General features: G+C 43.5%; 1 protein-coding gene across 1 annotated transcript in view; it reads right to left on the bottom strand.

The window, feature by feature from the left end:
- LOC121286110 (1-phosphatidylinositol 4,5-bisphosphate phosphodiesterase zeta-1-like) overlaps nt 1-13,748 on the bottom strand; it is a 64,097-nt gene that overhangs the window by 42,637 nt on the left and 7,712 nt on the right. Inside the window, exon 3 of the mRNA XM_041203100.1 lies at nt 12,898-13,102. Within this exon, the coding sequence (XP_041059034.1) occupies nt 12,898-13,102 (205 nt within the window). The remainder of the gene's footprint in view (nt 1-12,897; nt 13,103-13,748) is intronic.

Below are 13,748 nucleotides of genomic sequence, written 5' to 3'. Positions count from 1 at the left end.
AAGCACAAGGGGAGGAAAGACACAACACAGGGGCTGCAGTTGCAATGCCTCTGGATTTGCTACATGACAGGGAAATGGAGTAGAACCTGTAGAGTGGGCAAGCTCTGCATAATGCCCACTGCCAGGAGGGAGCCGGACTCCTCCATGTTCCTGAAAGGAGACCGAGTGGCAGGCCAATCAATGCATCCTCATCAGAATTCTCCTGTATTAAGCCTTATCGAGGATCTCAGCTGAGTCCCCTGGAGCAGAAATCATCTGTGACTTTGCCTTCAGGTTAGCTGACAGACAAATTATCCAATTCCCTGGATCTGACTGCAGCCTAATTGTATTTGGTGACTCTATACTTGCCTCTACGATATGCGCAGTGACAGTATCTGAACAGCGAGTGTCAGATCAAGTGCCAGGGCCTCCTCTTAAGTGCTGTGCTGTTGCACTCTCTTTCTCCTGGGTGTGCTGTTTCTGATCAGGCAGCAATTTTTAGGTGTCTGAAAGCAGGGTGATTGGGGTATTGAGCAGTGTAAAATGTTGATGGCATGGTGGTGGGAGATGTCATGTGAAGAAGCTTTCACTGACCTTGACCAACCATATGGAGACATTAGATTTTTTTGTGACACTGTCAGCAGGTGCTTGGGGTCAGACTCCAGGAGCTTACAGCCTGGCCATCTATTCTGATCCCTTCTAAGGATTGTCTTTCAGGGCCTCCTGCACCCCACCCTCCAATGGAACCATGGCATCTCTCCTTCTGTCTACCATGATGACTAAGGATGTTGGCACCACATCCATGAACCAGGGATCCCTTTCTCTGCCCTAGTGTTCCATTTTCCTTCTTCAGAATTGCAGCAATGGCATTCAGTATCAACTTCCTGTGATTCATTGCAGTTTCCCTATAAGAGAGCCAGACTGCCTTTAATTAGAGCAGGCTGGCTGTATCAAGTGCTAACATTTGCTAATCATTGCCCAGTTCCCTGCCAAGCACTCAGACAGCCAAGAGTGTGCAATCTGCTCAGGTCAATGTTACAATCCGGTAAATGAGGTGGCAGCACAAGTTTGTGTGCTGCCTACCTCCACAGCAACAGGGGTGAGCAAATCATGAATCATGACCCCTGCACCCAAAAAATAGCATGGACCAATTTCTAGCTTTATAGCCTATTTATAGCCTTGGTACCCTAACTGACAATGTTGATGGTAGAGTTACTATGTTAATTAGCAGTGCTGTTAGTTAACTTCTCATGCCCATCACTCTATTGGCTCTTGCCTGAGTATGAACCAATCTAAGTCAATCAATATCCACTCCAGCAGGACAGCAGGGGTACCACGCCACTGCTAATTAACATTGTTCTTCATTCTACCATCAGTTATGTCAATTAGAGAGCATACAAGACTAAAGGTTGCAGTTGGTGAGGGCAGTGGGTTAACACGCCAGTAAAACAAAAAAGACAAGGCGGTCATATGAATGCATCCATCTACTAATATAGTGAATAGTAAGTAATTCCTATGTCGCCTTAAGCAGCAAAATTATAGAGAGTTTTTAGCAGTGGTATATTATGAGCTTTGAGCCTAACATATAAAGGTTAATGCTGAACAATTTGAGTGTATAAATATTGCGGATCACAGCACTCAATACAGCTTTTTGACAGAAAGATGTTTGCCATCCTCCTAGTGATCCTTTCCTAAAGGAAGTCTTACACAGAGAAGAAAGTTTGGTTTAACACTCCATTCTATCTAAACTAAGTTAAACCCTTTAAATTGCAAATGTCAGAAGTAAACTGTAAACTATTTGTTTTAGAATGGCTGGAGAGACAGTAAACATAGATTTGCTTTCTATGATGTCTATTTTCCCTATCCATTGATTTTCCAGGAGGAACTGTAATTTCTGCCATTTTAGATCCACTTCAACTTTTGATCTAAAGGTTTGGCTGTGTCCCAAGGGTTCATGTTGTGAGTTCTAGATGTGACAAAGGAAAAACTAGACGAGGAAAAGTATTGTAAAGATCACAGCTCTGGCAGTCCGAGCTTTCAGCTTGGATAAACCTATGTTTTCCCCTTCCAGATAAGTATCTTTTGGTGAGAAATAAAGCTGTCTTTTAAATGAAAAAGATATAATGAAGGAATTGTATTTATCCGACTCATCTGCTCTTCCTTATCCTGCTATGCGAAATGAGCAGGGAAGTGGAACAAATTCAAAGAAATAGCACAGTCACGATGGGCTGAATGAACGGGGGTGCATGGGTGAAGGATCACATTCTCTCTGAAGGATCTTGTACATCACATCAGGTTCACACCAATGACAAACATGCAATCACTGCACATGAAATCAGGCTTGGGTCACTATGAAATCTGGATGCAGATAAACCTACAGCAAAGCCATTAAGACGCAGCAATAAAGCAAAGCTAAATACACGATGAGCCACCTTTTCCTTATGCTTAAATCTCTAAGGCAATAAACTCATGCTGCTATATTATGCCAGTAGTGTTCTGCACCAGTTGTCAATTGTGTATAAATTATCGCAAAAAGTCCTTTCAGTGTACCCTAAACAGAATGAATAAGAATGGAGTTGTGTGGTCCCAGCCCTGTAAAATTTGAATATTCTCTTTTGTTACCCGTAGTAACCAGGTAATACAAGATTTGCATTTTCTTCATCAGCTGTACTGGATGTGATACAGTCTGCTGGTATGAACCAAGGCTTCCAGGATGGATTAGGCACACAACAGTCTCAACTTGCATTTGTGCCAGGCTTCACTAGTAACTGTTAATCACAACTGAGCTTTCAACTTCTTTGCCTCTGGTTCCTTCCAAGCTCTCACCCAGTGGGCGGTTTAAAAATGGCACAGGCAGCTCCTTGAAGGCTGCCAGGGAAGAATCATATATTCTACATTCTGGATAGTGAGGCTATGGCCTCAACAGCGGCTGGCGACACCAGATGGGAGGGCAGGTCAGGTGTGCACTCGGACCCCCGTTTTTCGGACAATTGCCTCACGGTGCTCTTGGAGGAGGTGGCTACCAGGAGGGACACCCTCATTCCCAGAGATGGAAGGAGGTGGCCACCGCACCAGACAAAATAAAAGCTTGGGAGGAGATGGCAGCCAAGGTCAGCAGCCACAACGTTGTGCAGCGGACATGGGTGCAGTGTTGCAAAAGGTTCAACAACCTGCTGCGCTCTGGAAGGGCGATTATCGTGTTGGCATGGATCAGTGTGGAGAAGTGTTAAGAGCTGGCTGTCCCCCCATGGAGCTCAGGGGTGTTAGAGTCTGAGTGCCAACTGTCACTGACACTGGGGGTGAGCCCTAGCAGCTTGGACGAAGTACCTTGCAGCGTGAGAGCCACGATTCAGATGTGCCCTACAAGGTGTTCCTCAGGTGGGGTTGGCCAGGCTGCAATGGTGCTGCAGGTAGAGAGTGGACTAATCAATGCTCCTCTGTCCTTTCAGGAGATGATGAGCCATAACCAATCAGAGAGGTCACAGACAGGCAGAGGCCCCCCCAAACCTCCTAACATTGACTAGATTTGAGCAGGATGCCTTGGAGCTGGAGAGCCGCCACAACCTCATTCAGCCAGTCGTGGAGAGGCTGGGGTGTCAGACGAAGGCAAGAGTTCAGTACACAGAGGTGAGAATTCTGGATGGTGCAAACATTCTTGTGTATTCTCTTAATTGATGGGAGCCTCAAAACTGGAGTCCCCATTGAAAGACGATGGCACCATGATGCAGATCTCCATTGTCTCATCAGGGTGCCTGGCATGCACAGTGATGGTGTGAAGACTTAAACCAATGACATGTCGTCATTCTCCCTTAGATTCACTAGCAGGCACTCGTTCCCAGGACCCTGAAGAGCCACCCCTGATGCCATAGGACCGCCGGGCTACAGTTGCACTTGTATCACACCCGCTCTCTGAACCAGGTGCCAGTGCAGATACCAGCACCTCGGTGGGCATTAGATGCTCGGCTAGAATGTCGGTGCACAGCAGTGAGGGTACTTCACACTCACTTGAGGCGCAGGCGGAGGCACAGTGTGTCCAGGGTGCCAGCAGTCAAAGGACTGATGGAGACCAGGATGATGCTGAGTTGAAGGAAGATGATGAGCCTCTGGAGTCGTCCATTAGATGGCAGTTGCTAGATGTCCAGCAGATAGTGTGGGAGTCCATGAGGGTATGCATGTGAAATTTACATATATTTTGTTTTTGGTCATAATGGCCTGAGTATGCTGCACCTATTTTTATGGTGCAAGGTATGCCAGTATGTAATGCTGGACATGAGTGTCTCTAAACTTTATTGCACAGGCACTGAGTGGACTTTGGGTTCAAATGAAAGTGTCATTTCAGACACCTGGGATTGAGGTGGCAGCCCTGGCATGAGGTGGAAACAGATCTTTGGCAGCCGAGCTGATGGAGTGTTGGATCAAGGCATCCCTGGTGTCCCTGCCTCCCTAAAGGATACATGCCCTCTGCATTCTCCACACTGGGCTCATCTTCTGACTCACCACTGGATTCATCCTCTGCAGCCTGTGGAGCTGCCTCCAGATCCTCTTCCTCCAGTGGGTCCCCCATTGCCAGTGCCAGATTACGGAGCGTGCAGCATGCAACCACTATTAGTGACACCCGCTCTGGGGGTATTGTAGTGCACCCCTGAATAGTCCAGGCATCGGAAGTGCATCCTCAGAAGACTTATGGTCCTCTCTAAAACCGTCCTTGTGGAGGCATAACTCCTATTATAATGCTACTCTGCCTCTGTTCTTGGGTGGTGGAGAGGCATCATAAGCCACCTTTTCAATGGATAGCCCTCGTCACCCAGCAGCCATCCATCCAGTCAGGCTGGAGCACTGAATAGCCTCAGCACCTGGGTCTGTCTGAGGATATAAGTGTCATGGGAGCTGCTAGGGTACCTTGCATAGACTTATAGAATCTGCATCCTGTGGTCACACACTATCTGGACATCCATCGCATGGAATCCCTTTCTGTTGACAAAGGCACCCGGCTCAACCGCTGGCACCTTGATGGCCACATTGTGCAGTTGATTGCACCCTGGATGCAGGGGAACCCAGCAATCGGTGCAAACCATCTGGCTCGCTCAGCCTGGTTGGTCTCTTCTTTACAGAAATGAATAAATGTCAATACCTGCCTGAACAGAGCTTCTGTCACCAACCTAATGCAACTGTGGACAGCTGATTGGGATACTCAGCAAAGGTCTTCCACTGACCCCTGGAAAGAGCCAGGGGCATAGAAATTGAGGGCCACTGTGACCTGCAGAGCCAAAAGCATGGGGTTTCCATCCACACAGTTGGTGGTGATCTCAGGCCCAATCATCTGACAAATGGAGGTCACACTCTTCCTTGACAGCGGGGCCTCCTTTGGCATTGCACATCAGACATATTGAGGTAGCTGTATTGCCGCCTGTAAACCCTGGCAGCAGGATAGTGGCATCTTCTGCAGCCCCTTCCACCTTGGACTACCTGCTGGCCCTTCGCCCCTTGTGCCTGTGCCTCTCCTCCCACAGGTCACTCCCCTGGAAGCTTCATTGGGACACCTGGCCTCCTCTCCCTTCTGCCCCTCTCTTCCACCTCAGAGGAGGTGCCACAAGCAGAGACCACAATCCCCATTACCAGGGTTACAGAAGGCTGTCTGATACCCGGAATGTCCACAGGGTCTTAATGCTCCGGGGATCTTGGAGACATTAATTAGCCATGAAATGAAGCCTTGAAATGCTAAGGCTGAAGCTCAGAATGGAGATGAAGCTGTCAAGTTTAAATAAGCAACCAGCAGCAAACTATCTCTTAAACTCCTCACTACTCACACTGGCAATGCTGCTAACCCTTTTTATCCCACACTCGGATGAGGTTTTGCAAAATGTGGGCTGCCCACCTGCATGCTTTGCCCGTGCGAAGAGCTTGAAATCACACGGGCAATGTAAAACCTGGAGCAGTTGGGTTTTCAATGGCCTTAAGTGTTTTTTTTAATTGCTGGCAGGCACAGCTCCGACACCCATGCCCACTGGCCAGCCTAAAGATTGCATGTGTGCAGGATGACGTTGGGATGCTTGCCTAATGTCTTCTCATGCGATTTTACGCCCAATCAGATCAGGCACATGCCCACCTACAAGGCATAAAATTCTGCCCCAAGGAATTTTCATCAACTGCATGGGCTTCCACTCCAGCAATGTGCAGCTGGTGTGCAACCACAAAAAGATGTTTAATCAGATGTTTGCAAGATTCCCTGGCAGCTGTCATGATGTTTGCATTCTGCAGCAGTCTAACCTCCCTGATTTTTTTGTACCTCAGGGCACACTTAGCGGTTGGCTTCTTGGAGGCAAGGGGGTATCCACATAAAATGGTGGAGACCTAACCAATGAGGCCCAGAAGTGATACATTGAAAACCATATGAAAACCACATGTGTCATTGAGCAAGCAATTGGGATGCTGAAGGTGTGCTGCAGGTGCATCAACAGATCTGGAGGTGACCTTCAATACACACCAGCCCAGGTAGCCCCAGAGTGGCCATGTGGTGCAATCTGCACAACATTGCACAGCAGCGAGGTTTGAACCTGCAGGAGGAACAAAGTGGACAATACAGAACTTTAGAGGAGGAGAAGAAGAAGAAGAAAGGAGACCGTTTTTGATGCCCATGCCCATGGCCTCTCTTTCTATGGATAAAGACCCGCAAGGTCGCAAAGGCCTGCAACATCATGTTGCTCCAGATGAATGAGAACTGTCAAGTAAAGTTTTAATTGATCATCATGCACATGACCATTTTTCAGTATTTGCTGACATCCAGTCAACATGAGCAATATTATAGGCCATGTGGCTGTCTGATATTTGATTCTGTCATTCGGTAGTTAGGAGGCCCCTATTTCCCCATCTCCGACAGCCAGGCACCTGAGACTCTGCTGAGCTCCAGTACCTCCTCCTTTGCAGGTGATAATTGTTAGATTACTGAAGGACCACCTCCAGCACTTTGCCTCTTGTTGGCGTCTGTGCTCTGTTCTTCTGCAAGGAAGGAAAGAAGAGCCCGCTGAGTGAAATTAATTGAATGTGTTGAATGGATGGATGGGCATGTGTTGAGGGTGATTATGAGGGAGAGACCAACATTGCATTAAGGTGAGGGTCAGTGCTGAATGGACAGACAGGAGTGTGAGGAAGCACATAGAGTGTGAGAAATGGGTGCACCTGCAAAGTGCACTGAAGTAGGCTTGAGAAGGCAGAGTGAGGAGTTTGACATGATACACACATCTGGTTGAACTGTTGTTGAACGTACATCTGTACACACCTTTCCTATCTTGATTAAGTCACTAAAATGGTTTTGGTGCTGAATCCAGAGGTATGGCACTACACCGCTGCTGCTCACCTTCTGGGCAATCTCCAGTCATGCCATTTTGATTTCACTGGCATGTTTCCTACCATCATTATGCAACAGTATCTTCCTGCTGCCCCATATAGCCCCATCATCTCATCCAGGAAGGATTCACTAATAGAAGAGACAAGTGTCGAACGTTGGACCTCCATTCTGACAGTTCCTTTTTTTTGTCCTCCCACCTCCAGAATCCAGTAACTCTCAACTTTACTGCGTCCTTTAAGCACTGGAGTTGGAATTGACTCATGTCATCATCATGCCCACTTCAAGGTATTGTCACTGGACTGGTATTCCAGAAACCCAGGGTAATGGGCTGGGGACCTGAGTTTGAATCCCACCATGGCAGGATTCGATTTTAAAAATCTGGAATTAAAAGTCTAATGCCGATTGTCATAAAATGCCAACTGGTTCAATTCCCTTTAGAGAAAGAAATCTGCCGTCCTTACCTGGTCTGGCCTACATGTGATTTCAGACCCACAGCAATGTGGTTGACTCTTAAATGTCCTCTGAACAAGGGATGGGCAATAAATACTGGCCTAGCCAGCAACGTCCACATCCCAAAAAATGAATTTAAAAAAAATTCTGCCTGATTAGTCAGGAAACTCAGAAGTTGGATGCCAACGCAATGGCTCAATTAAAAAGTCACTATATGATGAGTTGCAATTACTTCAGGTTTCTCGCATGCTAATACATAGCACCCCTGTTAAAATTTCCCCGGTGAAGTGCAATGGAAGCATGTGGTTTCGTTGCCCATCTGAAAAATTACACCTTCAACCATGTTCCATGCTAACCCATATGAAGATCCAGAATGATTAAGCAAGGGCTTATGGGGCTGGCACTCAGTACTGCTGATTATCCAGGTCAAAAGTAAAGTTGCAGGGGATGAAAGTGCAAAGATGTCTTGCAACACCTGATGATCTACAGTTGGGATGCAACGGTTTAATGGCACAATTTTACAAGAAATGAAGTTCACAAATGTAAAGGGTGTAACTACATTAGACTGCTCTTTCCTTATATTTCAGACAACAAAATAATGGCGTGTGCATTACCAATTTTGGAGGAAAGAATTGATATATCTTAAGATTTGAATTGATTCACTGGGCTCAATATAGGGGAGGTTTTGAGAACTAGAACTTGGAAAATGAATCTTAATGGATGGACGGTCTGTCAACCTGGTGCAAGCCACTGCGCTCAATGCGCAGCTAACTGCCAGAATCACTAGCTCATAAATTTGTTCCTGTGCCTGTCACACAAATTTTAAAAAGTGGTAGTGTGAAAATAAAACTTTCATATTGCTTCAAGATAAATTATAATTCATCCAGCATTTTAAAACAATTTGCACTGGAATCTCTTTCCTACTTTAAGAAAATAAACAAAATGAAACATAATGGAGTAGAAATACATCTTGCGCAGGCACACTAATGGGGTATTATCACAATAACCCCCACTGGCTATTTAATTCTAATGAAGTCAATGGAACTGAATATCGGATGGGAGTATAAATGGCAGCCGATGTGATACTGTCCATATCTCTCCCATTGATTTAACTCTATTGCCATACTTAACGAGCAGCACAAGGAGTTGGAAATATTCCAGTTTGGCAAATTTACTGTAATAGAGTTATCATTTAATTCTTAGCTGTACAGCTCTGGAATTTGCACTTATATAGAGCCTCTCACAATCTCAGGACTTCCCAAAACACTTTGCAGCCAATTTAGTACTTTCAAAGTAAAGTTGTTGAGGTATTGGAGGAGACATGGCAGCCAATTTACCCACAGTTTGGTCCAACAAACAAAAATGCTGTAATAACCAGATAATCTATTTTAATGGTGTTGGTTGATGGATGAATGCTGTCCAGAACACAGGGGAAAATGCCACTGCTCTTCTTTAAAATAATGCCATGACATTTTTTTGAGAAGACAGAAGGGGCCTCAGTGTAATGCCTCATCTGAAAGAGGGCATGCTCCAGTCCCTGGACTGTAATAGACTTGAAAAATTAACAGTCACAGCGAAGTAAATCACTTAACAGGAGCACGTACCAGGAATTTCAGTTCCCAAAGCAGCACAGCTTGCATGATTTTCTGTCCATTATTCATTCACTGTATGAGGTGCTGCCCTCCAGATCCAAATTCCCGATGTATGCTGCTGCCAAAAAGCTCTGTGCCAGGAATGTTAATTAATAAACGCCTATATTTTCATCTACCAATGCTTTAGTGGGAGAAGATCAAGCAAGTCAAGTGATCCGTGAATAGCTTACACTAGATTATCTTTATAAATTAAAAATTCTCTCTCCCAAAGTCACAGCATGCAATTAAAGTCTTATAAAGCTGCTCGTAATAAAAGGATATGCCCTTACTAACTAAATGCACTGTCAAGAAGAACCACTCAATCCAACTAATCTAATTAAAACAAACTAATGAAATAATAGCATGAAATGTCAAAATCCACCATTCAAAAGGAATTCCTCAACATCTGTGGTCCACAAAAAAATGTTTATTTTATCAGATTTGATACTTTAATCCAATTTGGCTCCCAACAACACCAGTGAAGCACATCACATCTACCTGCTTGGTCACTCTGTTCTAATCCTGATGAACTTCCAAATCTCTGTGATCTAAAGATCCTTGCAGTGTCAAAGTTCATTATATTGCTTCTGGTGTACTTAAGTGCACATCACTGATCCTTTTACATCACTGGTACTTTAAAAATCTATTGTTTCCAGCCCTACAACCCTCCAAAAGCTTTGCACATTCCCATGTCCTTTGTCCCACCAATTGCAGAAGTGCCTTCAGTTGCCAAGGACTAAATTCTGGAAATCCCCCCTTTGCCTCACTATCTCTCTCTCTCCTCCTTTAAGACTCTCCTTAAAAACTTACCTCCTTGACTAAGCTTTTGATCATGTATCCTAACATCTCCCTATGTGGTTCTGCTTCAAATTTTATCTGGTTACAGCCCCATGAAGAGCACTGGGACATTTTACTGCTGTAAGTCCTCACTTTAAGTTGTTGTTGCATTTCTGAAAATCAAGTCTTTAAGTGAAGCGACTTAAAGTGAATCATTGGTTCCCATAGGAATCAATGTGACAGCCAGAGTGAGATTCCTCCGGACATTTCTTGCCCAGAAAATAGAATGTACAAGTTGACTACTGTACTGTACATGTGCAGCACTGTGCATTCCTAACTGAAATAATTTGCAAACTAAAACAAATCACTAAATATAAAAGAAAATGGAAGGGAAAATATTGCAGGGCTATGGGGAAGAGAGCATTGGAACTAGTTGCATATCTACAGTCTTTCAAAGAGCCAGGACAGGCATGATAGGCCAAATGGCTTCCTTCTGTTCTGTATAAAGTGATTATTCTCTGATTAGAAGCTGAGGAGAGGCCTCTGAGTCTGGTCCCCTGACTCTTTCCCTAAGCTCCACTGAAAATCTCTGCATATTTTCCTCTGTAAGGTTCAGAAACCTTGTTCCCTAAGTGCTTTCTTCTGCAGCTCTTCCAGTCTTACAAATGCTTTTAAAATAAAATCTTTTCGTAGCCTTTCAATCATGAAATGCTGCAATACATTTTCATATCCCCTTTTATCTCTGCACATCGCATTTAGCTGCCTCAATGATTTTTTTCCCCAAGAATTCCTCAGCCTTTGAAGAAAACATTCAATCCTATTTCTTCAGATGGGTTTCCAGTATGCTTTGCCTGAATTTCTACAGATTCATGTCAGTAGGATTTATGTTCACCTATCGTATGCTGATCTATGATGACGTGCAACTCTGACGCACAACTCCCAAACCGTCACACAACTCCCAAACCGAAATGTAACTCTGCTGCCGACGCCCAGACCAACATGCAACTCCAACATTGACACACAACTCCAAACCAACGCACAACTCCAAAGCCAACAATGCAGGCAAATGACGTTAAAATGAAAATGGCGACACAAATCGGAAAAACAGGCCCTAAAGAATAAAAAACTTTAAAACGTAATGACGTTAAGCAGGACAGCTTAAGGTAACAACTTACTTTATATTGAAGGCACTATATAAATGCAGCTGGTTGTTGTTGTATAAAACTGTGGTGGGCCGCATCTCCAATGTTACTAGTCATCCCCCACAGTAACATCATGTCCCAATTCAATAGTGGTGCTGCTCCATCCTTTCTTGATAGGGAGCAAGAAGAGCCTTAATAATGGCAGAGGTAGGCTGGGTGGTCACGATAGAGTTTTACCAATGATGAATTTCTATCATACTATTCTTTAGTTAACTGCCACACAAAGCTCCTTCCAATTTTCATTCCTGCTTAACTACCCTTCCATAACCAGCTATCTCGATTCTCTGAAATGTACTGCTCCCTACAGGCTCTTAAACTCTTTTGCATATAGTGAATATGGTAGAATCTTGTGCTGAACCAAAAATAACTTAAGGACTAAATAGTTCACACTTTAAGTTGCTAATTTGTGAAATAGATTGCCAGTTACCTTGGCAAATGTTCAGTGAATGCCGAGCTGATTGAAGCAAGATAGAAAGATTCTTGATTAAACAGGGAGCAGAGGGATATGGCTTTGTTTTGAAAGAGAAAGGAGAAACCAACAAGCTGAGTGAGTCATGGGAAATGAGGAGGCTGAATGATCTTTTCTCTTTCTTGATCGTCTAAAGATATTCCCTCAGTGGACCATGTTTCCATGGTGCACTGCTTATCACAAGTCTTTTCATCTATAAAATTCTTCCTCCTGATAACCTTCAAGAAAAATGCTTCTGTATCCAGATAAAATATTATAACTATCACTCATATTTTCATGCACTTTTACTTTTAATAGTCAGATACTTTCCTTCACTTCCATCTCCTGAGGAATATATGCTAAGTTACAGCTTATCGTTCTACATATATAATGCTCTTTCCAAGCAGTCGTGGATCATCATTATCTTCAACTCAATATTTCCTTTGTGATTAAGATATGTACTTGTCTGCTACTATGTGTTTTTGATCAGGGTAACTGATTCCAATTGATTCTCTATAATTGAGCAGTTAAACAGCTGCAGTGTAGTCATAAAGGATTGTAGCTATCAGTGTTTCCTTTTACATTCTCAATCTAAAATTTATATAATGCATTAATAATATTGTGAGGGGGATTTGGAAAATACTTCTGAATGTTGATTCAGCCAATGTCGTAACAATCAACTATGTGTGCATTTTGACAGATTGAAAACATAGAGCCGACTATCTATATTTGTAAAATTTTTGCAACATAATTCCAGAGACACATTAAAATGAGAAACATACCCATTTGCTTTGGCTTATCTTGATGCATAACAACACTACCTGCAAGGAGTGCTTTAGTTAGATTGATTGGCATCAAGCAAGACAATTCTTCTATAACGTCTACATTAGCATCAGCAACATTTATATGGTGCATTTACATGTGTGATTCACAAACAAAACATTAGTATCAACAATTCTTAATGAATAATTCTGATATATTACAGTTTCTAATACATTAATTTTAACATGGTAATATCATATAAGTGATTGAACCCGCAATCGTTGCAAGATGCACACCATGTACCTTATATATCCATTAATGTCACTTTGTTCAATTAACTGGTTGCTTGTGAAGCAGGTGTCCTGTGAAGATGCTATGAAATAATTTATCATGGGAAAATCCATACATTGGTAGACTTTGGTATGATCTTGATTGGATATGGAGCAATCCTTGGAGGTTAGGTATCTGAAGAAACCACTGGATGTCATCAACCTTCTTTTCTTCTTGGCTGTATGACAAAATAATGTTGAAATATTTTTTTAAGTATTTTGTTTCTCCCTTCCTCCCCTACAGGCATTAGATCATGCCAGAATATAATTCCACAAGTGTCAAATACCCAATGGCATCTTGCCAAAGTGGCCAATTTTCATGCTTGAATCTTGACAACTCTGATACCAGTCTTAAACAGGCACAAGCATGTTCTGGCAAAGTCACAGACAGTGATCAGGAGCTAATCTTTCCTTTTTCTAGTCTAAGGTGCTGAGGCCAACTTGCGGTTTCCCCATCTCCATTCAGCTGAGACCAATTAACCGAGAACAGACCAGGAATCAAGCACCGCACCTTCCTGAACAATGAACTTATTAACTGAGCCATTGAAAAGGCCCAGAAATATTTTCTTCTGACAAATAGAACCACAAAGTATCAGTTACATAATCTGAAAACACAAAATGAAGGTTCATAGAAAGAAATGACAGCTGTGAAATAGATTTGAAAGTGACACAGTCAGCTTAGTAATTTATCCTGTGGGGAGGTGTTTGATTTGCAACAGCCAAAACTTTAGAAGCCTGAGATACTGGAAAACCAAACTGTGACAAAATCTACTGAACTCAAAGTCGTTAGTGGCATTCTGTCCAGCAGTGTCCCTGATAGCTGTC

This window comes from Carcharodon carcharias, chromosome 13 (genome assembly GCF_017639515.1).
Source record: "Carcharodon carcharias isolate sCarCar2 chromosome 13, sCarCar2.pri, whole genome shotgun sequence".
Classification (NCBI taxonomy): domain Eukaryota; kingdom Metazoa; phylum Chordata; class Chondrichthyes; order Lamniformes; family Lamnidae; genus Carcharodon; species Carcharodon carcharias.
The sequence above is the reverse complement of the archived record's forward strand: the minus strand, read 5'-3'. Positions and strand labels throughout refer to the sequence as shown.